The sequence below is a fragment of the Electrona antarctica genome, assembly GCF_951216825.1.
Source record: "Electrona antarctica genome assembly, chromosome: 3".
NCBI classification, from domain to species: domain Eukaryota; kingdom Metazoa; phylum Chordata; class Actinopteri; order Myctophiformes; family Myctophidae; genus Electrona; species Electrona antarctica.
The window spans coordinates 22,433,086-22,460,332 of record NC_136808.1 but is presented as its reverse complement, the minus strand read 5'-3'; the positions used below and the strand labels follow the sequence as shown (position 1 = coordinate 22,460,332).

At 42.1% G+C, this 27,247-nt stretch overlaps 1 protein-coding gene across 2 annotated transcripts in view; it reads left to right on the top strand.

The window, feature by feature from the left end:
• Positions 1-24,558, top strand: part of pisd (phosphatidylserine decarboxylase) — a 34,951-nt gene extending 10,393 nt beyond the window's left edge. Inside the window, exons 1-8 of one of the 2 annotated variants that reach the window (XM_079496701.1) lie at positions 11,659-12,108; positions 12,670-12,793; positions 13,593-13,727; positions 15,033-15,134; positions 15,627-15,768; positions 17,053-17,196; positions 18,034-18,194; positions 23,436-24,558. In XM_079496701.1, the coding sequence (XP_079352827.1) occupies positions 12,065-12,108; positions 12,670-12,793; positions 13,593-13,727; positions 15,033-15,134; positions 15,627-15,768; positions 17,053-17,196; positions 18,034-18,194; positions 23,436-23,660 (1,077 nt within the window). In that variant the 5' untranslated portion in view covers positions 11,659-12,064 and the 3' untranslated portion in view covers positions 23,661-24,558. Of the gene's footprint in view, positions 1-11,658; positions 12,109-12,669; positions 12,794-13,592; positions 13,728-15,032; positions 15,135-15,626; positions 15,769-17,052; positions 17,197-18,033; positions 18,195-23,435 lie in introns of those variants that run through there. The other variant, XM_079496700.1, reaches the window with a different exon arrangement.
• Positions 24,559-27,247: the final 2,689 nt, after the last annotated feature.

Below are 27,247 nucleotides of genomic sequence, written 5' to 3'. Positions count from 1 at the left end.
AGACATTCTAGAGAATGGCTCCAGAGATGCAAAGGACACAGACAGACATTCTAGAGAATGGCTCCAGAGATGCAAAGGACACAGACAGACATTCTAGAGAATGGCTCCAGAGATGCAAAGGACACAGACAGACATTCTAGAGAATGGCTCCAGAGATGCAAAGGACACAGACAGACATTCTAGAGAATGGCTCCAGAGATGCAAAGGACACAGACAGACATTCGCATTAGAGATGCTCCGGTGATCGGCCAGCAATCGGCCATATCGGCCGATATTCACTCTGATCGGTAATCAGCATTTACCCTATCTGGAGAAACTGATCTTTTACACCATTTAAGAGTATAACATAATTTATCATCTTTGTGACAGACCTAAACATTCTCCGCTTCCTCCCCACACACAGGAACAGTTTTGACGTTGGTTTTGACATATAATCATTTTTGGAAATATCGGTATATCGGCTGATCATGAGAAAAACAATCGGGGTTCGGTATCTGTCCCAAAAAAACCTGATCGGAGCATCTCTTCACATAGCAATACAGACGGATATATCCAGAGTACAGAGATTCTTTGATTGACATATTTATTTACTGACAAAATGCATAACATTATTTGTACTGTATCTGTCAAAACACAAGAACTATCGAGAGCTTATTTCCTTTGTGGCCCATATATATATATATATATATATATATATATATATATATATTATATAATATATGAGGACACACACACACACACACACACACACACACACACACACACACACACACACACACGTACGTTACATTACAAGAGTCCAACCTAGTAATACGATGTCTACAATGTTGGACTCTTGTAATGTAATGTGTGTAGAGAGAGACAGAGAGAGAGAGAGAGAGAGGTTCAAAGTGTTTCATGACATGATGTGACAAAGTGAACACCGACCTTCACCAGGTGAATGTAAACGTGTCCCTGGTTGGACAGCTGTGTGCACAACTTTCTTCTGACACCAGGCAGCGACCGTCAGATGTGCACAAACCAGCTATTTGAACATCATGGTGTGACACAGTGTCCTCGACACTCGCTCGCTGTGATTGGCCGGTGGGGGACGATGAGAGGGTCGCCACTCGCCACAATATTCCTCCTGCATGTCGGTTAACCCATTTAGTACTGAGGCCGATTCTCTTCTAAATCCTAACAGGTTTCTGAAATACCTCTGTTTCTATGTCAGTGTTTCTATGTCAGTGGTTCTCTGTTTCTATGTCAGTGGTTCTATGTTTCTATGTCAGTGGTTCTATGTCAGTGGTTCTATGTTTCTATGTCAGTGGTTCTCTGTTTCTATGTCAGTGGTTCTATGTTTCTATGTCAGTGGTTCTGTTTCTATGTCAGTGGTTCTATGTTTCTATGTCAGTGGTTCTCTGTTTCTATGTCAGTGGTTCTATGTTTCTATGTCAGTGGTTCTATGTTTCTATGTCAGTGGTTCTATGTTTCTATGTCAGTGGTTCTCTGTTTCTATGTCAGTGGTTCTCTGTTTCTATGTCAGTGGTTCTCTGTTTCTATGTCAGTGGTTCTATGTTTCTATGTCAGTGGTTCTCTGTTTCTATGTCAGTGGTTCTATGTTTCTATGTCAGTGGTTCTATGTTTCTATGTCAGTGGTTCTATGTTTCTATGTCAGTGGTTCTATGTTTCTATGTCAGTGGTTCTCTGTTTCTATGTCAGTGGTTCTGTTTCTATGTCAGTGGTTCTGTTTCTATGTCAGTGGTTCTCTGTTTCTATGTCAGTGGTTCTATGTTTCTATGTCAGTGGTTCTATGTTTCTATGTCAGTGGTTCTCTGTTTCTATGTCAGTGGTTCTCTGTTTCTATGTCAGTGGTTCTGTTTCTATGTCAGTGGTTCTGTTTCTATGTCAGTGGTTCTATGTTTCTATGTCAGTGGTTCTCTGTTTCTATGTCAGTGGTTCTCTGTTTCTATGTCAGTGGTTCTATGTTTCTATGTCAGTGGTTCTATGTTTCTATGTCAGTGGTTCTGTTTCTATGTCAGTGGTTCTGTTTCTATGTCAGTGGTTCTGTTTCTATGTCAGTGGTTCTGTTTCTATGTCAGTGGTTCTGTTTCTATGTCAGTGGTTCTGTTTCTATGTCAGTGGTTCTCAACCTTTTTCATGTCAAGGACCCCCAGAATTATCGGTATTTGGCCGCGGACCCCCATTTGAAAATATGTTTTTCCAGGGACCCTCCCCAGAAGCAAAGATTTGAGTTGAAACCGTTCCTTCTGAAATAATATATATTCAAAGATTTGCGCCACATTTTCAAGATTTTTCAAAGAGTGCCGCGCCATGAGCTTGTAGATCTTCTATTTTTCAATAGCTTAAGTATATCATAATGCTTAAAACGGGGTTCCCGTCCTTAATGGTTTAAGACGACTACGAGGGCATTGTTCTATGTCAGTGGTTCTGTTTCTATGTCAGTGGTTCTATGTTTCTATGTCAGTGGTTCTATGTTTCTATGTCAGTGGTTCTATGTTTCTATGTCAGTGGTTCTCTGTTTCTATGTCAGTGGTTCTATGTTTCTATGTCAGTGGTTCTATGTTTCTATGTCAGTGGTTCTATGTTTCTATGTCAGTGGTTCTCTGTTTCTATGTCAGTGGTTCTCTGTTTCTATGTCAGTGGTTCTGTTTCTATGTCAGTGGTTCTATGTTTCTATGTCAGTGGTTCTCTGTTTCTATGTCAGTGGTTCTCTGTTTCTATGTCAGTGGTTCTATGTTTCTATGTCAGTGGTTCTATGTTTCTATGTCAGTGGTTCTGTTTCTATGTCAGTGGTTCTGTTTCTATGTCAGTGGTTCTGTTTCTATGTCAGTGGTTCTCAACCTTTTTCATGTCAAGGACCCCCAGAATTATCGGTATTTGGCCGCGGACCCCCATTTGAAAATATGTTTTTCCAGGGACCCTCCCCAGAAGCAAAGATTTGAGTTGAAACCGTTCCTTCTGAAATAATATATATTCAAAGATTTGCGCCACATTTTCAAGATTTTTCAAAGAGTGCCGCGCCATGAGCTTGTAGATCTTCTATTTTTCAATAGCTTAAGTATATCATAATGCTTAAAACGGTGTTCCCGTCCTTAATGGTTTAAGACGACTACGAGGGCATTGTTGTTGTGGTTACCGTGGTTGCAAAGGGGCCAGAGTGGCCTTGAATCAAAGACGAACTGTGTGAATTTAATCTCATTAACCCGTTTAGCCCTGAGACCTGATTAAATGTCTTCTAAATCATGACAAATCATGACAGAATGATGTATTTGGCCCAGGCCGCCGACCTGCATCTCAACATATTTGTTTCCAGGGACCACCCAGAAGCAAATTATTTGAGTTAAAAACGTTTGCTGTGAAAGAATATATATTGAAAGATTTGCACACGTTTTCACGCTTAAAAAAATAAAAATAAAATAGCAGATCTACAAGCTCGTAGCGTGGCGCTCGCTGCTGCGCTATGAGCTTGTAGATCTGCTATTTTTCAACAGCTAAAGTTTCAAATAACGGTTAAAAAGTGGTTAAAAGCTATGAGGCGACACAGATGTGTCCTCACTAATTAGGTTAACCCTGGGCAGGCTCCCTATTTTGGGCATGTCATTAGTTTGTAAACAAAAGGCTCATGGTCATTCGTACAGGTCATCTAGTGGACAGCATGTGTTTTTCTGGGGAAAATCACTTCATTGTTGAGTTGTGGACAGAAATGGAGCAACAGTAGTGTGTTGCGATTGTAGCTGCCGTTGTTGTGACTTTGGCGTTCCAACCAAATCCCATGGGCCGGTGGTAACTCGGGGGTAGAGTGGCCGGATGGGAACCGCAAGGTTCCCCAGAGTTAAGGTCCCCACACACCGAGCGAGTTTTTCGGATTTCTAGCGGCGTTTCTCCATCGGTTTTCCGAAAAACGCGTGTGCAGTGTGCAACCACCCAAGTGTCCTTGAGCGAGACTCTGAACCCCTAATTGCTCCCGATGTGCAGGTTGGTGCCTTGCATGGTTTCCTCCGGCATCAGTGTGTGAATGTGTGTGTGAATGGGTGAATGTAATGCACAATCTATGTAAAGGTGTGTATGTGTGTGTGAATGGGTGAATGTAATGCACAATCTGTGTAAAGGTGTATGAATGTGTGGGTGAATGTAATGCACAATCTGTGTAAAGGTGTATGAATGTGTGTGTGAATGGGTGAATGTAATGCACAATCTGTGTAAAGGTGTATGAATGTGTGTGTGAATGGGTGAATGTAATGCACAATCTGTGTAAAGGTGTGTGAATGGGTGAATGTAATGCACAATATATGTAAAGGTGTGTGAATGTGTGTGTGAATGGGTATATGTAATGCACAATATATGTAAAGGTGTGTGAATGTGTGTGTGAATGGGTATATGTAATGCACAATATATGTAAAGGTGTGTGAATGTGTGTGTGAATGGGTGAATGTAATGCACAATCTGTGTAAAGTGCCTTGGATCTAGGCGCTGTATTAATGCACCATTTACCATTTAAATAAGAACAGTGGAAACGGTATGAGCACATCTCATCTCAAGCAGGGTTATTTTATTATATATATATATATATATTTTTTTTTACATGGGTTTGGTCGCTTAATGTATTGTATTGATTGGTTGTTTGATCTATTCTGCACTACAGTTTGATTGCATGTTCTCAGTTCTTCTCACCTCCAAATGAACCAGACCTAACAGATAAAACAGACCGAAAAAAGATATTGGCGTGAATGCACCCAAGATAATAGTACAGACTTTTAACCCAATTACTAATAGTGTGTGTGTGTGTGTGTGTGTGTGTGTGTGTGTGTGTGTGTGTGTGTGTGTGTGTGTGTGTGTGTGACTGTGTGACTGTGTGACTGTGTGACTAGGTGCTGTGTCGTCTGTGAATGTGGGACGAATGGGTTCAGAATGGCAATGAGGGCACACTGTCACACACACACTAGGAAAGCCCCTGCATGTGTACACAAAAAGCTGTGATCCTTGTACCCCTTACTGTAGGTTGTATGCTGTTATATACAGTATGTTGATAAGAAGTTGCATCATTGTCTGAACCCGGCGAACTGGAGACAGCTGCGGTCACCATAATGCCTACGGGCATTAGGTTAGAGCAACTATAGTTTAGACTTTAGAGCACAGTTTGCCGCCATAAACGTCAGTAAGTAAGTAGCCTTGCCGAGCCATGAGGCCCATAGGGCAGGAGCCTGTTTCTGTAGCGTGAGGCAGCTTGATGTACAAGTACACCCTCTGGACATGACGCTAGTATGTCGCAGGGACCCCCAATCCAACCCTTGATGCTGAGAGTCTTTGGTATGACCCGGCCAGGGATTGAACCCCGACCTCCCAGTCTCAAGGCGGACACTCTAACCACAAGGCCACTGAGCTGGTAAAAACGTCAGTGAAAAAAGTTTAACCTTCAAATGTTTTGCATGGCTTTTCGCTGTGGCTCCATCTCTTGCCACAGTGAGGTAGCACCTCACTTTGAGGTTGCACAGATAGATAGACATTGCATGATGGAACCACGGTGCCTTTCTCAGAATGCAAAATGTCGCTGTTGGTCTTTGTAATGTATTTATGTATATATATAGATGTCTTCTAGCATCATGGAGGATCTGTTGGCGTTGAGTGTTCCACTTCCTGTGCTGTAGTTGCAGGTTGAATAGATGTATCATGGATGTCATATGGAGTTATGTACAGTATGGCTATTATAGATGCATTGATCGACAAGGAGAAATAATAGCAAGAACAATAACCCATTTCAACCTGAGGACGATTCTACAAATATCTTCTAAATCCTACCAGTTTTATGAAAAATCTATGTTTCCGTGTCAGTGGTTCTCAAACCTATTCATGTCAAGTAGAGTTCTCATCGGGCCTGAAAATTAAGGCCCGGCCCTACCCTACCCTAACTGGGTCGGCCCGAGGCCCGGCCCGACCCTAACAATTACCATAATGTCAGGCCCGAAAACCCGAAAAAGCCCGAGTGAAAAAAAAGAGAAAAAAAGGAAAAAGAAAAATGCCACTATATGGCCGCGGCGCCGTGGATTATTGAGACGACCGTGTCAGAGAACGCACTTATAGTCTAGTCGCCGAAATAAAGGATTTATGTAACTCACGTCAATTGGCTGATAATGTTCCATTTTCAACATTCTAATGGTTTCCAGCAATTTCCAGGGGTGAGTAAACATCTTCTGAATCAAAGTAGCAGCGATCCTCTGAAGTGACGCAGTTAATTATGTCCAATAGGCTACTGGCAATATTATGACAATTGTCAATTTGGCTATAATCTACTAGGTTACTGTATAGTTTACATTAATCATTGCCTCTCAAACCCACATACCACGCGTAATGTGCGTTGCCTAACCAAAAGAACAGACATACAAACCATCAACATGCCGCTCGATGGCGTGTCGAGTCTGTCGACAGCTTGCAGATCTTTTATTTTGGGCAGTGGGCACACAACGAGGCGCGCTGCGCTACGATGGGGAAATTAAATAGCTGTAGGCTACAGCGCGCTGCGATACGATTTGTAAACCAAATAGCTGTAGCCTATACAGTGTGACTGTAACATTGCTTGGTCATCATGTAACTATATTACGTGCAGGCGCTTTCATAGTTATATGGAGCATTTACCGTTGATTAGGTAGCCTAATTTAGCTTATTCACCCAGCTGGGTTCAACGAGACAGCAGTGTCTCGTTAAGCCCCGACGTTTCCAAAACGAGCTATTGCGGATAAATCGATGGTCTTATGAAATATTTAAGCATATGGCAAGTTGACTTAAGTTATATAGTTGATGCTGAGCAGTAAGCAGCTCATTTGGTTGGCAAACCAGAGGCCAGCCAGCGGTAGCAAGTTCAACAACCACCGTTCTATTCTGTCACTTTGGTGCGCTGCTGCCTGCTGCTGATCATCGCCGCCTCCTCCTTCAGTCACATATAGTATAATAGCCTAAACTGTAAAAGTTAATCGCCAACATTCACCAGCTCAGCCCTCTTCATATTAAATAAATACATTACACAAACAACAGAATTGTTATTTTTGTTATAATAAAATTATAAAAAAATCACGGAAAATCACAGAGCCCGAGGCTCGGCCCGGCCCGACTAATTATCGTGCATTTTGGGCCCGGCCCCACCCGAAAATGTCGGGCCGGGTCGGGCCGGGCCGGGTTCGGGCAGAGATTGAGAACTCTAATGTCAAGGACCCCCAAAAATATAGGTAATTGGCCGCCGACCGCCATCTGAAAATATGTTGTTCCAGTGACCCTCCCAGAAGCAAAGATTTGAATTAAAAACGTTCGCTCTGAAAGAATATATTCAAAGATTTGTGCCACATTTTCACGATTTTTCAAAAATATTTTTAAATAGCTTATCTCTAACATAATTCTTACAACACCAAAAAGGGTTCCCGGATAAGCAAGAGAAAATTGACAGCGAGTCATTGTTGAGAAATAAACCCTGACAGTCGAAGCCGAGGGCTTTAATTATCATCCTGAAGTGGATATACTGTATGTCAACTATGTAAGCCATATAAGCCCATTATTTCATCATAGCATAGGACGAAGAGAGAAAATATGTATTTCTTCTAGTTTGGGCTATAATGACATTCCCAGAATAGGGATGCCAGGCCCAGGGTGGTTAATGCTTCTGATGAAAGTGAAAGTATCGAGTGGCAGATCGTCGTAATGGCCGATGACTACAAATGCTGGAATTGTTCCCAGGCTATAACTACCGATAACTAGGGGGGGAGGGGGTGGGGGTCAAAACAAAACTAGCTGCTGAAAACCTCGGCAGGGAAGACCATTTGAAAGGGCGCAACAACCGCGGCAGGCAATGAATAAGCTGTTGGCATCAATAGGGTCAGGGTGTATGTGTGGGGGCTGTGAGCCCTGTGTGTGTGGCTGTACCACTACCCGTGTTCGTCGACTAAAACTAAACAAAAACATTTCGTCGACCTTTTTTCACTGACAAAAACTAAATAGAAACTAAATGAAAACTAAGCTATGATGAATAAAACTAAGAATACTAAATATATCGACAATTTCGTCAATAAATAAAAACTAAACTAAAATGTTAGGAAGGGACTAGTGGACAAGAGATCCAGTATACCGGTAAGTCATTTTACACTTGGTTACTTGCTGAAAATAGCCGAACTACACGCTCACAACGCGTCGTGCTAGAATACATTTTAGTCGACTAAATCAACCGTAGATTTAGTCGACTAAAATCTCATGACATTAAAGTCGACTATAAAACTAGACTAACACTAAAACATTCCAGGGGACTAAAATGTGACTAAAACTGAATGATCAAAAGACTATGACTAAAACCACCAGGTGGCGCACTGCCTTCGGTGCCTTGTTGTCCAGTGGGCACTGCCTTCGGTGCCTTGTTGTCCAGTGGGCACTGCCTTCGGTGCCTTGTTGTCCAGTGGGCACTGCCTTCGGTGCCTTGTTGTCCAGTGGGCACTGCCTTCGGTGCCTTGTTGTCCAGTGGAAAAACGTAATGCATTTGTTCAAAAACCTTGAAAATACACAGGAGGAGTGTGCACATACACACGTGAATACCGTGCGAACTGCGAAGCCACAATGTGTCCCTTCGCACCGCATTGCGAGCTTGCAGATCTGCTACTTTTAACTACTAAATGTTTTATTTTTATTTAATTTTATGGAAATTATTTGATTTGTTTATGCACTTTTGGAAAATGTTGGATTGTGTTTTAATTGAAAAGTTGTGATTATTTTGTCCAAACTTTATATATATATATATACTGTATATATTTTTTTCTGTAGGAAACGGAAAAAAGGAGCTAAAAACTGGTGGGTTCGGGGACTTCTCCCAGCTGTCATTTACAGCAGTCGACTCCCTCTTATCTTTGATTATTTGCCCTCCCAATGACTGGAAGCCTCTTTTAAAGGGGAGGCTCTCTGTGTGACAGGCTTCATTGTGTGAGCAACTTAAAGGGGAGGCGATTGGGTCTGGCAGACTTCATTGTGCGAGCAGCTCAGCCAGGGGAAACATCTCTGCTAGGTTCTATTGGAGTTCTATTCCAAGCAGCTCAGCCAGGGGAAACGTCGCTTTGCCTTTAAGGCTTTGCTCTGTTTGTGTGTGCTTTTAAAAGGATTATTGAAAGGAAAGGTAAAGTTGTGTTTTTACTTTCATTATTAGTTAGTGTTATTACTTATTATACTAGTATTGCATTAGTCAGTAGTAGTGTACTGTTACTTAGTATGTATGTACTAGTGTAATGGTATTGTAGTATAGGCAGTAATAGTATCATTTTGTGGTGCTTGTCATTGTAATAATACAGGCAGTTCGAGTATTGCTTGTTTGTACGTAACGTGTTTATGACCTTCGGGGTGAAATTACCATTTTTTGAGTTAGAAATAGAGGAAGAGAGTCAAGTCAAGTCATGCACAGGAAGAAAGCCAGTGATGTCAGAATAACTGTGAGTGAGTGTCTTACCGGCAGCCTTCCTTCCTTAAGGACAGCTCTAGCGCAGTGCTTAATGTCAACTTAAGGTCCCTCACAGTAATATGTATTTGGCAGGTACCCATCTGAAAAGATTTCATCTGGGACCATCTTATTAAGATGTTTCAAAACACTTTACAATTTAAAAATTTCAAGAGGTTTTTTTCTTTGTATTTTTAGACTGAACTTGTAGAACGTCTATTTTCAAATATCCAATAGGGTTAGTGGTATTTTGATTCATTTTGCTGGGGACCCCCTCAGGGACCCCCTGGGGCGTCTCCAGACCCGACATTGAAAACCACTGCTCTAGTGGGTCTGTCTGCTCTGTATATCTGTCTTGCCTTTTCACTAACCACCAGTCTAAAGGATGGTTGCACACTGGGCGCGTTTTTCAGAAAACCGACGGAAAAACGCTGCTAGAATTCCGAAAAACAGCAGCAGTGTGCAGGGACCTTAAGCCTGTGTTATTGAGTGATAGGGCAGTCCTTTAGAAGCAGTACCGCATTGATGTTGCTTCACTTACAGACAGTACTGCAGTAATATCTGTTCTGTACTTTATATCCATTATTTTTCCAGAACCTTTACATTAAAGCAGTGGTTTTCAACCCTTTTCATATCAAGGCCCATCATACAGGTCCATCTCAATGAATTAGAATATTGTGTAAAAGTTCATTTTCTTCCGTAATATAATTCAAAAAGTGAAAGTTTCATATATTCTCAATATGGCATGGAGGTGATCAGCCTGTGGCACATTTGTATTGTTGAGTCTCATGTCTCACACCTGGTCAGTTAAGCACAGTAATACCATGGTCAGTACACCAGTTACTAATTGTTTTGGCACTGTGGGCAGGTGCCAAATCGAGCTGGAAAGGAAAATTAGCATCTCCATGAAGCTTTCAACCTACTGAAGCACAATGTACTCTAAAAAGATGGCTGTGTTGAAACCATTGTTAAGTTTTCACTCTGTCTGTGGATCAACACCAGATAGCATGGCCAAAATCATCACTGTGTTAAGTTTTGTCAAGTCCAGAGTCTCAACACAACCATCTATTATGATATTTTACAGCACTGTGTGCCTCCGTACATTGACAAGCTTTATGTTGATGCTGATCTTCCTTTTCAGGCAGCACGTGGCACCTGCCCACAGAGCCAAAACTACTAGTAACTGGTGTACTGACCATGGTATTACTGTGCTTAACTGACCAACCAACTGGCCTGAACAGAGGCTCACAGAGAATCTAGGTTGTATTGTCAAGAGGAAGGTGTGAGACATGAGACTGAACATACAAATTAATTCACGGCTGTTATCAAAGCAAACCTGGGCTTCCATAACACCTCAACAGTGCCACAGGCTGATCACCTTCATGCCACGCCCCATTGATGAAATAATTTGTTCAAAAGTAGGCCAGACCAAGTACTGACTGCATACATTAATATACCTTTCAGATTGTCGACATTTCTCGTTTAAAAAAACATTTTTTTAGTGGTCTTGTAAAATATTCTAATTTGTTGAGATAGGATTTTTTTTTTCATGAGCTGTACGCCATAATCATCAAGATTAAAACAAAAAAGGGTTTTAAAAACTTTAAATTGAGAATTTATGAAAGTTTCACTTTTCAAATTATATTACGGAAGAAAATTTACTTTTTCACAATATTCTAATTCATTCAATATTCGGCATCTTCTGAGCCACGGACCACCATTTGTCGACTCGTCGGATAACATTTTGTCCAGAATTCCATGTTGTATTGATGTGGTACCATATTTAGGAGCGATAACAGGCAAACGTTGATCAAAATAACAATTCCTCTACATTCTCAATTTGTGTAGATTTCTTGTAAATTCAGTATATGCAGATGTTTAACAATAATTTAACTCAAGAGTTAAAGTATCTACATAAGGGTCCATTTGGTTACCAACTCTCCATCATTTAGCTGGGGGACCACCTGAAACCCCTACAAGGACCATTGAAAACCACTGCATTCTAGGATAACGTGGCTACAGTGTTGGCTAAACCAGGCTTTCTCTCTCCCCTCCATCCCTCCATCTGGAAGAAGAGAAGAGAGAAGACTAAACCAGGCTTTCTCTCTCCCCTCCATCCCTCCATCTGGAAGAAGAGAAGAGAGAAGACTAAACCAGGCTTTCTCTCTCCCCTCCATCTGGAAGAAGAGAAGAGAAGAGACTAAACCAGGCTTTCTCTCTCCCCTCCATCCCTCCATCTGGAAGAAGAGAAGAGACTAAACCAGGCTTTGTCTCTCCCCTCCATCCCTCCATCTGGAAGAAGAGAAGAGACTAAACCAGGCTTTCTCTCTCCCCTCCATCCCTCCATCTGGAAGAAGAGAAGAGAGAAGACAGGACAAAGCAGGCGAAACTAACTAAGTGGGCGTGGTTTCAGTAGAGAGGGGGTGGGCCATCTCCTCTTCTCTCCATCACTCTGTGAAGACAGAGAGGAGAAGACAGACAGAGAGGAGAAGACAGACAGAGAGGAGAAGACAGACAGAGAGGAGAAGACAGACAGAGAGGAGAAGACAGACAGAGAGGAGAAGACAAGAAGGATAGCAGTGGATAAACGAGAACAGAAGATTGGCGGCCATGTGCAAGAGACCAAGAAGTGAAGTGCGGAGAGCAGGAAGATGGTGAGATATGCCACCGCCTGGGCGGCTTTGCTTCCTCTAGTGTGTTGGAGGTGGAGGCCAGTTTGCTGGCTTTGGGTGCCATGCTCTCAGTATAGCACGTCCGTATATTGTGAGAGTGTTTTTGGCAGGCGTAAAAGTCAAAATGTGTCGTAACACCTAGAACGCCCGGGGGTATTTGTAACCATTAAATCAGGACGCCCAGCGTTTCTTCAGGGCCCATTTCAAGGTACACAAGGCGCCATCTTGGATGTAGCTGAAGTAGCTAGATGTAGCCAAAACACCCCCGAGGCTAATCGACAACAACAGGAAGTATGATTACTTCTAACGCGACAAGCGACGATACCGTGATGGGCCGTCAAAAACATAATGATGTTAACCACTTTCTCTAGCAAGATCTACGATTTGATCCTTGTACTACTTACTGTTGCTTGGCTGTCATGTCGCTCATCTAGGATCGTTTCTACCCTTTTAGAGAGTGGTCAAATCAAATACAACATATAGTAGTAGCATGTGTGTGTGTGTGTGCGTGCATGCGTGTAATATTGGTCCATCCCATTTCAGGCTCCAGTTACCTCAGTTATCTCTGCGGAGGCGACTGGGTGAGATCAGTTGTGTCTCGCGGCCATCCGGCCGCCTTTCCTTCCTCTATTACTTCCTGTCAGCTGTGGCGCTCCGTCCCTCTAGGGTACGTAGTACGTACTTCTATAGCAGAATACAGGGTGTGTGTATACCTGCCGTAGATTTACAGTGCATCGGAGTAAGCACTCCATAGCAGAATATAAAGTGTGTGTGTGTGTGTGTGTGTGTGTGTGTGTGTGTGTGTGTGTGTGTGTGTGTGTGTGTGTGTGTGTGTGTGTGTGTGTGTGTGTGTGTGTGTGTGTGTGTGTGTGTGTGTGTGTGTGTGTGTGTGTGTGTGTGTGTGTGTGCGCATCCAGAGGTACTTTGGTATAAACTAATTAATCATTTAAAAGAAAATGTCCACTAATATCTTATACTGTATAAATACTTTTTCTTGAATTCAGCGTGGGGCTGACAGTGAGCGAAGTGACCATTTAAGGACTTTTGAGACCTTTTTAATACCTCAAAAATAGAAAGAAAGAAAACACACAAACCATTACTGCATCAACATCAACAAACTATACTGTAAAAACTAGCGAAACGTTTGGTCAAATTGTCAACTAATATAAGAAGGGGGGGGGGGGGTAGTGAAAATAGCCGATCTACAAGGTCACAACGCCTCGCAGATCTGCTGTTTTCACAATATTTACAAAGAAATATAAAAATAAATGTAATAATACCTCAACTGAAGCCCTACAAGGGGGGGCGTCCCAGTTCAAATGTGATTATTTTGGGGGTCCCAGGCAGCCTGAGAAAAGGTTGAGAACCTCTGTCATATAGAGGACTGACGTCACCGGTCAGCCACACAAAGTCCCCGGTGATCCTCATCAGAGGATCGTTCTCTCTGTCCTCCTCCCCTCCACCAGGTGGCGCTGTACAAGTCCATTCCTACCAGGTTGTTGTCGAGGACGTGGGGCCGTCTGAACGCCGTGGAGCTGCCCACCTGGTTGAGGAAACCCATTTACCAGCTCTACATCTGGACCTTCGGTGTCAACATGCAGGTAGAGCAGCATGCCCTGTTTGATTAGGAGTAGGGGTGTAACGATATAGTAACTGTATCGAAATATCCATTTTAATTTTCGGGCGTTACTAATAGAAAGGACAAAGAACTTCGTCCTGGGCGATGGGAGTGTTAATAGGGAAACAGCAACGTATCGGCCTATGCCTTCATCAGGCTATCTTTATAAGTTGGTTCACTGCATTTGAAGACAGTGTGCGGGTGTTTGTTCCTTTATCCTATCGTTTTGAAATGGAGATAATCGGTATCGAATCGTTTTGCAATAAAAATAATCGATTTGATCAATGCAAAGTTTGTGCATTGTATTTAGCAATTTTAAGAAGAAAAAAAATAAAAAGATGGGTTTAATTACCTTTCCATTCCATATAGCTACAATTGGTCTATCGATAAATAAATAAATTATCTGTGTTCATGTCAAGGCGTGGGTTTGTCCATAATGTGTTCAAATACAATGTCCATCTTTTTGCCAGAGAATCACTGTGTTTACTCATTTATATCCATAATAATAAATATTTCCCTTAAAAAAACAAGTTTCACACATATTTAATGTATTTGCTAAATAGTTACTGTATCAATTTAAAATCATTGAATCGTATCGTATCCCCCAGAGTTAGTGTCGAAGTGTCCTTGAGCAAGACTCTGAACCCCTAATTGCTGTGTGTGCAAATGTGTATATGTATGAATGGGTGAATGTAATGCACAATCTCTATGTATAGCGCCTTGGATAAAGGCGCTATATAAATGCACCATTTACAATCACCATACTAGCTAGATTCACAAATCACGATACGATTTTTTTTTTAAACAAAATTATTTTCCAGACAAATTACTGATAAACCTTGATTATTTCTCTTACAAAAATCATTTTTCGATCAAAATTATTTCACTGTATTTACTCTTATCCTCTTTTCAATACTATATATATGAAATTAAATTATGCCTATTTATTCGTGAGGTACATACATTTACTGTAAAGTACACATTAAGGCATATACTTTTTTTCTTTGTAAAATTATAACTTTAAATCTATTTTATCAGAGATGAAATAAATACTTCAAATAACCAAACTAAGGCTTAGCTGTTGTTCTGAAATCGGAAATCGGCCCGGAAACTGCTTGCTTCATTCAATGCATGAGGACTGAGGAGTAAGCAGGCCATGTTAATCGTCTCACGATACCTCGTTACATGCCTAATTGATTGATTGATTGTTGGATGGATGGGTAGTCAGATATAGGTAGATGATATAGATGGACAAGTAACATACTGAAAACTCCTCCTCCTTCCACAGGAGGCAGAAGTAGAGGACCTGCATCACTACAGGAACCTGGGAGAATTCTTCAGACGGAGATTGAAACCTCAAGTCAGACCAGTGTGTGATTCCAGCTGCGTGGTACGCACGGACAGACAGACAGACAGACAGACAGACAGACAGACAGACGCACAGACAGACGCACAGACAGACGCACAGACACTTAATCCATTATTCTCTTCTATATTCTGTTCTATTTTGCCCTACTATGGGACATTACACTATTTTCTCTTCTATCCTTCTGCATTATGTTATAAATATGCACATTCTGCTATATTCTCTTATATACTACTCTCTTTATACTACTCTATTCTATTTTCATCCTATTTCGCTTGTCTATTCTACTGTATTCTGTGGTTTCTTATTGCATTCTCTACCTGCTGTTTTACGCTAAAGATCTTCCACTCTGTGTACGGTATGTTATCTCAATGTTCTACTCCCATGTACTGTATACTCTTTAGGTTTACTGTAAGTCCACCTGGATAAAGAGCGTCTTCCTAAAGGCCTGAAATTGTAAAGTGAAGTCTTCACTGTCTACTCTGTTGTCCTCCTTATGTGTGCCATGTTGTCCAGATCAGCCCAGCGGACGGTAAAATCCTTCATTTCGGGCGAGTTCGTAACTGTGAGGTGGAACAAGTCAAAGGTGTCACCTACAGTCTGGAGTCCTTCCTTGGACCTCTGACGTGGGCCGACGACGGGCTGGACATGAACAAGAGTGAGGACCTGAAACTCCCTCTGTGTGAAAGTCTTACATTTAAACCCATTTAGACCTGAGACCAGATTCTACAAAATGCCTTCTAAATCTGAAATCTCATGTTTCTATGTCAGTCGTCACTCAAACATTTTCATGTCAAGGACCCCCAAAAATATATGTAATTGGCCACCGACCCCCCCATCTGAAAATATGTAGTTCCAGGAACCCCCCTACCAGAAGCAAAGATTTTAATTAAAAATGTTCGCTCTGAAAGAATATTCAAAGATATCCACCACATTTTCTCGATTTTTCAAAAATAGCAGTGCTACGAGCTCGTATGTGCCGCGCTATGAGCTTGTAGATCTGCTATTTTTTTAACAGGGCAATATCACTTCAGAGTGTACATTTCAGGAGAAAAAGAAGAAAGAGTGGGCAGAAAAAGCAAAATACACACACAATAATAATACCGTAAATTGGTCAAAAAACATTGTAAACCTGAGTTCCAGCAGTGGAACCCTTCCAGATCTGCTATTTTTCAATAGCTAAAGTATAACATGATGCTTAAAACACCAAAAGGGGTTCCCGTCCAAACCCCAAGACCGCAAAACCTGATGTTTAATTTCTCTAATTCTCATAGAGTAAAGTTCTCGTTTGCAAAGACATGATTTCAGTCATTAATTTCGCTTCCATAGAAGCCAGCGTGTCTTCTATATGGAAGCATGCCACACAGCGAAAATAGCCTGATTCTGATTCTAATGACTATAAATGTATTACTAAAACATCCCATTTAGACCTAGTGTAAACTATACGTTGTTTAACTTAAATGCCAGCTCTGTGTCACATACACCTCTGTGTCTCATATAGCAACATCATTTATTTTTTTAATAAGAATTTGAAGGTTTTCAGAAAACCTTAGCTTGGGTTTTAGGAGGTGATTTTTTTTAAAATCGGCCTCAGGTCTAAATGGGTTATTGCGTTAGTGTGGAGGGCTCCTTTCACAATGTTTCACAAATCGCACTTTAGGACCTGGTCTTAAGCCCTATCCACACCAAAGGGTCACCATGCAACTCCTTGGGTCCAAACGGTTGCAAGGAGTTAAAGTTAAAACCGGTGTGGTTTGGGCCATTGGATTCCACGCGTTAAATCACTAGGGTCAACGTGGGTCAATGTGCAACAAGACATATCACAGCGCAGGGACAACACTAAAACCGTCTTGACCCTTTGGTGTGATTAGGGCTTTAGAAGCATTTTCAGTTGTTTTCAGATTTCATTTAGCTTTAATCCGTGAATTGTTTCTCCGCTCAGACGAGACGGGTTCATTCCAGGAGCTGCTGGTGACCCAGCCAGGCAACGAGCTGTACCACTGCGTGGTGTACCTGGCCCCTGGAGACTACCACTGCTTCCATTCGCCTACCGACTGGACCGTGTCACACAGGAGACACTTCCCGGGTTAGTAGTGTACCCCATTCTAATTTACCCATTCAGGACGGGAACCCCTTTTGGTGTTTTAATCCATTTAGACCTGAGGACGATTCTACGATTGCCTTCTAAATCCTTAGTTTTCTGAAAAACCCATGTTTCTATGTCAGTGGTTCTCAAACTATTTCATGTCAAGGACCCCAAACATTATATGTAATTGGCCGCCGACCCCCATCTGAAAAGATGTTGTTACAGGCACCCCCCCAAAAGCAAAGATTTGAGTTACAAACGGTCGCTCTGAAAGAATATATATGTAAAGACTTGCACCACATTTTCAAGAGTTTTCAAAAAATAGCAGGGTGTGTGGGTGGGTGGGTGGGTGGGTGGGCGGGCGGGCGCGTGCTATTATTGATGCTTGTGTTATACTTTTATTCCGTTAAAAATGGTATCTTTGAAAACACTGTCAGACACTTGCCAAAATGTTGCTCTTTATTAGGTCGACGTATCGGTCGATTAGACCTTCATCAGGACAGATGAAACGTCGACCTAATAAAGAGCAACATTTTGGCAAGTGTCTGACAGTGTGCGGGACCTTTTCTTTGTACCCTTTTTAATGTATGCTCTATTTCCGTAGAATATTCAACTGTTTGTTTACTGCAATCAAGCAGAGGAGAATAATTAAAAATTGCCAATCAGTAATGGAAATGTGACGAATTGAGAGTCTCAAGGCTCAAAACTGAATCATGAGGTTACAGGCGATTAGTAGTAATCTTTTTTTGATCCCTGCCATCTCTCTCTCTCTCTCTCTCTCTCTCTCTCTCTCTCTCTCTCTCTCTTTATTTTCTAATCTCTCTCTCTCTCCTCTAGGTTCTCTAATGTCGGTCAACCCAGGAATTGCTCGGTGGATCAAGGCGTTATTCTGTCACAACGAGCGGGTGGTGCTGAGCGGCGCCTGGCGTCACGGATTCTTCTCGCTCACCGCCGTCGGAGCGACCAACGTGGGGTCCATACGGGTTTACTGTGATGAGGTAACACCATACATACGGGTTTACTTTGATGAGGTAACACCATAAATACAGGGTTTACTTTGATGAGGTAACACCATAAATACAGGGTTTACTTTGATGAGGTAACACCATAAATACAGGGTTTACTGTGATGAGGTAACACCATACATACAGGGTTTACTTTGATGAGGTAACACCATAAATACAGGGTTTACTGTGATGAGGTAACACCATACATACAGGGTTTACTTTGATGAGGTAACACCATAAATACAGGGTTTACTTTGATGAGGTAACACCATACATACAGGGTTTACTGTGATGATGTAACACCATACATACAGGGTTTACTTTGATGAGGTAACACCATACATACAGGTTTACTTTGATGAGGTAACACCATACATACAGGTTTACTTTGATGAGGTAACACCATACATACAGGGTTTACTTTGATGAGGTAACACCATACATACAGGTTGACTTTGATGAGGTAACACCATACATACAGGTTTACTTTGATGAGGTAACACCATAAATACAGGGTTTACTTTGATGAGGTAACACCATACATACAGGTTTACTTTGATGAGGTAACACCATACATACAGGTTTACTTTGATGAGGTAACACCATACATACAGGTTTACTTTGATGAGGTAACACCATACATACAGGTTTACTGTGATGAGGTAACACCATACATACAGGGTTTACTTTGATGAGGTAACACCATACTGACCGAACATGTTCGGTTCTTCATCAACAAGGCGATGTGGACGGCAAGCGACGGGAGCTCGTCATCGGGAGTCTCCTGCCGACAAGCTCGCGACACTTTCAAACTGGCTTACAGCCGACGGTCTGTGCTACTGAATACCAATGTTATGCTGGTGACCTACCAAAGTCCCACTTCATCAGCAGTATTAAATCAGCTGCATGAACACACAGTAACCTTTGGGGTCACATATTTCAATAGGTTAAGTCAAGCTCTTCTACTGACTGTCTCCCTCTAAGATTTCCTACTTGATCTTCTTGACCTAGTTCCATTTATCTGAAATCCATTTTAGTTTCTGAGCCAGGGTTCCACTTATTGTATGTAGCACGCACACACACACACACACACACACACACACACACACACACACACACACACACACACACACACACACACACACACACTATCAAACTGTTGTTTTGTAGTTACGTCAGTTTTCTGCTGAATATTTGAAATGGTGAAATCATGTTGTCCTTAATCTTTCTTCCGCACGGCCACAGACAATACGCAAGTCTGTATTGTCAAATTACAGCATGGCTTTGAAAGTATACAATTATAATCCTTAGACTTAGAGAATAAGTATCTTCCAAGTAAAGATTAACATTTAAAATGAAGATTCTTTTCAAGTCATTAGATGGCGGCAGAACATAATGAAAGCTAATTTAACTAAGAAATAGATTGATAAAACAGTTGCTTGTGTGATTAGTTTGGACATTAGGATTTGTAATGGCTCAGGAGGCAGAGCGGTGGCTTGGTAACCGGAAGGTTCCTGGTTAAATCCCTGGCTCCTCCTGGCTTGTCCTTGAGGCGAACCCACTTTCATCCCGAAAGAAAGAAAGAAAAGTCCAGTGTGTCGAGTGTCTGTTTGTATGCACCAAGTGCTCTTGGTGGGGAGAAAAATGTGTGGCAACGGTCATTTTTACTGGTGGTCATAATGACATGGTCTTTGTATACAAACTGTGGCAACGGTCACTTTTACTGGTGGTCATAATGACATGGTCTTTGTATACAAACTGTGGCAACGGTCACTTTGACACTTCCTGCTTACTGGTGGTCATAGTGACATGGTCTTTGTACACAAACAAACAAGGAAGTGCTCAAGCTACAAACCTATAGTCGCAACCTTCGTTCTAGAAACACTAACTGCCACTGCCGCCTCCTCCTCCCCACCAAACTCAAACTCAAACTACAAACTCACAAACACACAGACACAACAAGAACATAATAACGGACAAGAAAAGAAAAGAAACAGCCCAGGCACAACACTATTGTAAATAAATAAAAATGAAGTATCCAAAGACATGGCAAGAACAATGAGCAATAATGACAACAAATGACTATCGATTAAGGAAGGAATAGAGTACATACATTTTTTTAATCACACCCGTGTGAAGTGAGTGGTGCAACTCAGTGTGGGGTTGTGGGGTGGGCAGAAGTTCCAGACCCACAGGAACGCACCCAGGGTGCCGGCCCGATTCCGGCGAGCCACCCCGCGTCCGAAGCGCTTGTGGGGGTCCCTCTACTGTACTGTACTGTCACACCTGAAATCATCATATACCGGTATACAGTTAATATGTGCGTGGGTGTTTGTGTGTGTGTGTGTGTGTGTGTGTGTGTGTTAGGTTGCGCACAGGTGGTGAAAAACAGCCATGCTGTTTCCGTGCTCATACCCACCCAGCCAGCTACCCAGCCAGCTACCCAGCCACCCACACACATAGCTCCGTAAGGGAGTCAAAAAGACAACACAGTTATCATAGGCACCAAAACATTACAGTGACGAGTAGACCTATGCATACTCTACCCAAAAGCAGAGCACCCATTAGGAAAGAATGCTGGCATATAAGAATCCAATGTTTGGCATGGAAAACCTCCAAGCACCGTGGCAGACCAATATGATCTAAATAAGGATCCCAGATTTTGTAGAAAGTGTCCGATTTTGAATGCAACATACATGTAATGTATGACTTTCCTTTTTAATAAACTATTCGGTTAGCTATTGTGCTTTTATCCCCCATGTTTTTATTAGGTTTTAGACCCAATTTTTTAGCCTATAGATGTATGGAATGCATGAAATGTATGGAATGCATGAAAACTCATGCAAAGGCTTTTTTGTGTACTGTTGCACATAAAGATTTTTTTTCAAATGTAAAGTACAATATAATTAAAAGATTATTATTATTATTATGCAGGGCAGTCTTGGTCCTGAGATTGCCCTGGCGAAGGCCACTTTCTTCATTATTTGACACGCCTGTGTGCCTTGGACCCACCGAACACATGTTTTGTAGACAATGTAATGATTCAAACGTCTTAAAGATTAGTGTTGTCATTGAAAAAAGGGCATTCAAAGAGGACCGCAAAGAGAACAATGTGTTCATCCCACCAGGTTTCATCAATGCACTCTTGTGTCTTATCTATCCTCACCTTGCCTATCGATTCCACTATGACTGGTTTTCAGCCCTTTTCATGTCAAGGTCCGTTATTTATTCGGCATTTGAGCCACGGACCACCATTTGGCTTAGAATATTTTGTTGTTGTTGGAAAAGATTTTGTCCACAATTCCATGCTGAATTGATGTTGGTACCATAGGAGAGAGAACAGGCAAATATTGATAATAAAAAAAACAATTCTACATTCTCTAATTGTGTAGACTTCTTAAGTAATGCAGATAATGTAACAATAATTTAACTCTTGAGAGCATAAATGTACGGGTTTGGTTTCATTTTACACTCAAGAGTTAAAGATCTGGACCACCTGGAAACCCCTCAACGACCACTGGTGGTCCCCGGACCACTGGTTGAAAACCACTGGTCTACATTATCTAAGTAATGCAGATGTTAGACAATAATTATAAAAATAGTTAAATAACTCGAAATGAGTGTGCGAAATGAAACCAAATTGGTTTCATTTTACACTCAAGAGTTAAAGATCTAGATTTAGTTAAAGTTAAAGGTCCATTTGGTTACCAACTTTCCATCATTTAGCTGCTGGTACCACCTGGAACCCTCTCAAGGATCACTGGTTGAAAACCAAATTGCACTATTGAGGGCATTCAGCAGCACCACAGTGCCCCCTGCTGCCTCTTTTGTGAAGTGCGTCTCATTTAGTCTGACTACCGGACAACATATGTGACCCACCGTGAATGGGAGACAGTCATTGGAGAATCGTTTGTTCATGCCATATGAAAGCTGGGAATCATAGCTTCAAATTTACATTGTTTGTTCAGTTTGACCCACCAGTTTTGTAGTTATGGCTTATAGAGTAATAATAATAATAATAAACTTTATTTATATAGCACCTTTTTGAACAGTGTTCCAAAGTGCTTAGCAACATAATTAAAACCAATAAAAATCAAGTAATCACAAACATCACAACAATTACAACCAAAAATATAACAACATTGTCGGGGGAATAAAAGGTGTCAAGTTCTGGGGGTTAAAAAGGCCTCTGTAGAAATGTGTCTTGCAGAAAACAGCGAGTTGAGAAAACACACTTCTGTGGTCTCTAACATTACACCTAGCTACATGTTTAAGCATTGATTTCACATTTACATGTCGATTTCAGCTCTGACATTTAAAAAAACAGTTTTTCTCCTCGTGAAAAGCTGGAGCTTGAACGATGACAGGCTCTTAGTCAAATCTGGTCTTTGCCTCTCCCAAGTACCACCATAATATCTATGACTGATGTTCAGATACAGTAGTGTAGACCCACCTAACCCTGTCAGATTCAGCTATGCACAGTTCACACAGGAGGCATGTACATGATTGCATTCCTCATAATAAGACTAATAATAAGACAATTTATTGTTGTTCATAGTACGGCACTCAGTGCCGCGCCATGAACTTGTAGGTCTGCTATTTTTGAAAAATCGTGAAAATGGGCCTCAAATCTTTGAATATATATTATTACAGAGTGAACATTTTAACTCAAATCTTTGCTTTGGGGAGGTCCCTGGAACAACATATTTTCAGATGTGGGGCGGAGGCATATTGCATATCATTTTTGGGGTCCTTGACATGAGATATTGTAGCCTGGCTAATAAGCCAGACTAATATCACACAACACTGTCGCGGTATATTAGTCTGGGCTGGCTCCACTTGGATTTCATTTCCCGGGGGGCGGGTTCAAACATTTTCTCTTTGACGCAATTGGTCAGAGCTACTGTCAGTCAAAAGTCTCAAGCATTGAACGTCACTGTACCAAAGCCCGCCCATATTGCATACCGTGTCCCGATTGGTCCGACCTGTTCTCGGTTGTAGGAAAGAGGCGTGCTACTGAGCCTCGCCAGACCGTAATCCGCTGGTAGGCAATTTATTTTTGCCAACGGCTGATTCGGTCTGGTTTATTAAGCAGGCTAGAGATATTGAGCACCACTGATACAGAAACATAAGGTTTTTCAGAATTTTGAAGACATTTTTTTAATTTCGACATCAGGTCTAAATGGATTAATTGATCATTTCCGTAAACCTTTCTCTCCTCCTTCCCGCCAGGAGCTGAAGACCAACGTGGCGGCGCGCTACCTCAAGGGCTCATACAACGACCTCCGCTATGTCGCCGGCGGCAAAGAGGGCGTGGCCATGTGCAAGGGGGAGGAGCTGGGCGAGTTCAACCTGGGCTCCACCATTGTGCTGCTGTTCGAGGCTCCGCAGGGATTCGCCTTCAACCTGGAGGCGGGCCAACGGATCCGCTTCGGGGAGCCAATGGGAACGCTGTGACAAAACGGATGGGTGGAGAGAGACTCACAAAGGAGAGAGAAACAGCTTTTCCAGACCTGAGCCGACAGCCGCGGCCGTTTTCTCTGTCGGCCAGCGTCTTTTCCGGGTTTTTAGACAGCTGGTGGATGGGAAAGAAGCTCCACCCCCACGGCTGAATGCCGCGACGGCCAGATTCTCGGAAACGCAAGCTTAATTTCCATCCACCAGCTGTCTAAAAACCTGGAAAAGACGCTGGCCAACAGAGAAAACGGCCGTGCCTGTCTGGTAGGTCTGGCTACGGCTAGAGAGAGAGAGCGAGAGTGCGGATGCAAACTCGCGCTCAAACGGACACTTTTTTACCTCGATGTGTTTGGTGTTGTTGGGCTGACGTTCCGTTTGAATCCACAAAACCGGAATGCCGCCCGAGGTTTGTGGGAAAAAAAACGTTTTGCCACTATAGGCGGGTTAACGTTTGCGAATGTGAAAACCACAACCCTTCCACTTTTCCACCACCTTGAAGTCACAATCATTGTTGTTCGCCCCACGTTCACGACAAAATATCTTCCTTTGATTTAGGAAAACGTGAATCCAGTCGATAGTGTAATGGTCGGTGATAGACGGTACGGGCTGCTGCGCTTGACTGCCAGTTGCATCATGGGACTCTTCATGGCCCGAAAGGGAGAGAAAGAGGAGCTGTAGCCGTGTCTCTATAGAATAATGATAACCATGTGGCCTGATGCCTTTACTTCTGATGATGGAGAGGTGGGTGTGGCTTGATAACGGAAAGGTCGTCGTTTCAAGCCCCGCTGTACTCCACGTGTCCCGTCCATGTGCCCTTGAGCAAGACGTTGAGGCTGCTAATTGTCTCCGGATGTTCATCGTAAAGCTAGCCGTCCCTTGCAACTAGCCTTGTTGCTTTTTTTTTAAATAAATGAACACACACACACACACACACACACAGTATACACATGTACTTGAGTCCACACTGTAACAAACTGTTAAAATATTTTTAAACTAGCAATCCGTTGTTTTGTAATTTGAGCTGTTGCAAGATGTATGTTTGACATCAAATCTACATGTCAAAGTTTGGAAATCAATGAATGGGTCGCAATTAATTATTAATAAAGTTTTGTCCTTTTTTTCATTTTTGAACCAGTCTGTTTGCTTGTAACCTCCACCGTAGTAACCAGTCTGTTTGAACCAGTCTGTTTGCTTGTAACCTCCACCGTAGTGTGAAGTTTGTTATAAATGCTGTTATTAGTGCAGTGGTTCTCAAACCTTTTCAAGTCAAGGACCCCCAAACATTATATGCATTTGGCTGCGGACCCCCCATCTGAAAAAGGTATTTTTTCCCAGGGACCCCCAGAATAGATTTATGTCAAAAGAAACATTTGATATTAAAAAAATAAAACTAGCAGATGTAGCCTACAAGCATTTACAAATGGATAAAGTGGTTAAAATGATTGTCATGTTATATTAACTACTTTTGCTGGGGACCCCCTGGACCCACCCTCCAAGTACCCTTGGGTACCCTTGAGTCTCTTGAATAGTCACCTGGAATGTTTAGTGTTAGTCTAGTTTTAGTCGACTAAATAACATAAGATTTTAGTCGACTAAATCTACAGTTGATTTAGTCGAACAAAATGTATTTTGGGCCTTGATGCCGTCGTAATGGCTGATTTTACACTTGCTGAAAATAGCTGATCTACAAGCTCAACGCGTCGCAGCGCGATGCGTTGTGAGCTTGTAGATCTGCTATTTTCAGCATGCAACAAAGTGTAAAATGACTTGTACTGGATCTCTTAATGAAATGAAATGATTACTATATTTACCCAGGGTATCTGGGCTAAGCTCAAGAACTTGTTTCCAGCCAGGCCCTGCTCATAGAACGCATTTCATCGTAGTGGTTCAATGCCTTGTTCAAGGGCACTTCAGCGGTGGTAATTTTAACGTGTCGGACCGCTGATTCGAACTGGCGACCTTCCGGTATCAAGACCGATCCGCTATCCGTTCGGCCACCGCTTGTCCACTAGTCCCTCCCTGACTTTTTAGTCTAGTTTTTATTTGTTCGACGAAAATGTCAATATATTTAGTCTTAGTTTTAGTCATCATAGCTTAGTTTTCATTTTGTTTCCATTTAGTTTTCCTCAGTGAAAAATGGTAGTCGACGAACATTTTTCGTCTTAGTTTTAGTCGACAAAATCAACACCGCTGGGGACCCCCCCACACCCCCTGGCCCCACCCTCCCAGGACCCCTGAGAGCAGACTTGTAGAACCAAAGGCATATAAGGACTGTCCTCTGTAAGCCGATACGTCGGTCTTGCAGCTAACGGGGAACGTGAGACCAACAGGTGTCCACTTTCAGACGTGCAGCAACAGGGCTTGGAGAGGAACAGAATCTTAACGGGGGTTACAACAACTCCCAACATTGAACAGAATACAGACTCAACACAGACCTCCATCCAGCTCAAACTCAACACAGACCTCCATCCAGCTCATCCAGCTTCAGTTGTATCGGTCGGCACAATAACAAAAGAAGTATAGTCTGGATACCACTTGTGACGTCCATGAATGCTTCCAGTTCCAACCCCTACGTTGTGACCCAATGACCTCGGCCAGGAGCACTCCCATCCCAGCAGCTCAATCACACTAGGATGTAAGTTAAACCTTTTGACCGTTTTGAACACCTATATTGATTGATTCAATGCTTTTAACAGTTTGCAAAAGTTACACAGTTATTCAATAATGCAAAAAAAAAGATAACACAAAAAGCCCCGATGGCTTGTTTCCATGGTGGTCCTGTGTATTCAATTCATCAAGACGTACTGTATAAATATATTCAATACTATAAAAGTGTACTATATAGTGTACTTTGTCGTACAATGAAGTAAGTGTCCTTCTCTCGTGGTGATTGTGGTTTATTGTAGCTATGATTATAATGGAGCCCCTTTCATGATGACGAGCGGCCCGGAAGAACATTTCCCATTCATTTTTCCCATAGACGTTTCAGAAAGTATTAATGTAAAGACCTGTCAGCCTCGGACAAAGCCAACTCGGATGGTGACATCATGACAATATTAACACAATTCTTTGGGCCGAACAAATAATTAGAAGAAAAACAACAACAAAAGGTGTTGTACCCTGCCCTTTTTTTCTTCTTTGTAATTTATTTGTTCTGCAAATAATTTGCAAATAGCCTACTTGTGTGCAAGCAGAGCGCACAAGTACTGCCGACCACTTACGGTCAGCCCCTCTATAAAATATACAGTATATGCCTACCTTGAAGCGTACCTTAGTTACGTCACTGTCAACAGCCAATAAGGGACCACCATTCTTACCGATATACATACATACATACATACTAATAATACATGTATTCATACTGTACATACGTTACCCACCCAACATTGAAACATATCTTAATTACGTCACCAACAGCCAATTATAACCACGCATAGTCGCATACCATACATACCACTTTTGATCCAGCCGACCACAGTACATGCACGCTCTGCTTGCGCAAGTAATGAATAGGTAGTTCTCTTCCGGGCCGCTCGTTAGGGGCAGGACTGCTATTGTCAGGCAGAGGCGGACAGCATATAACACAT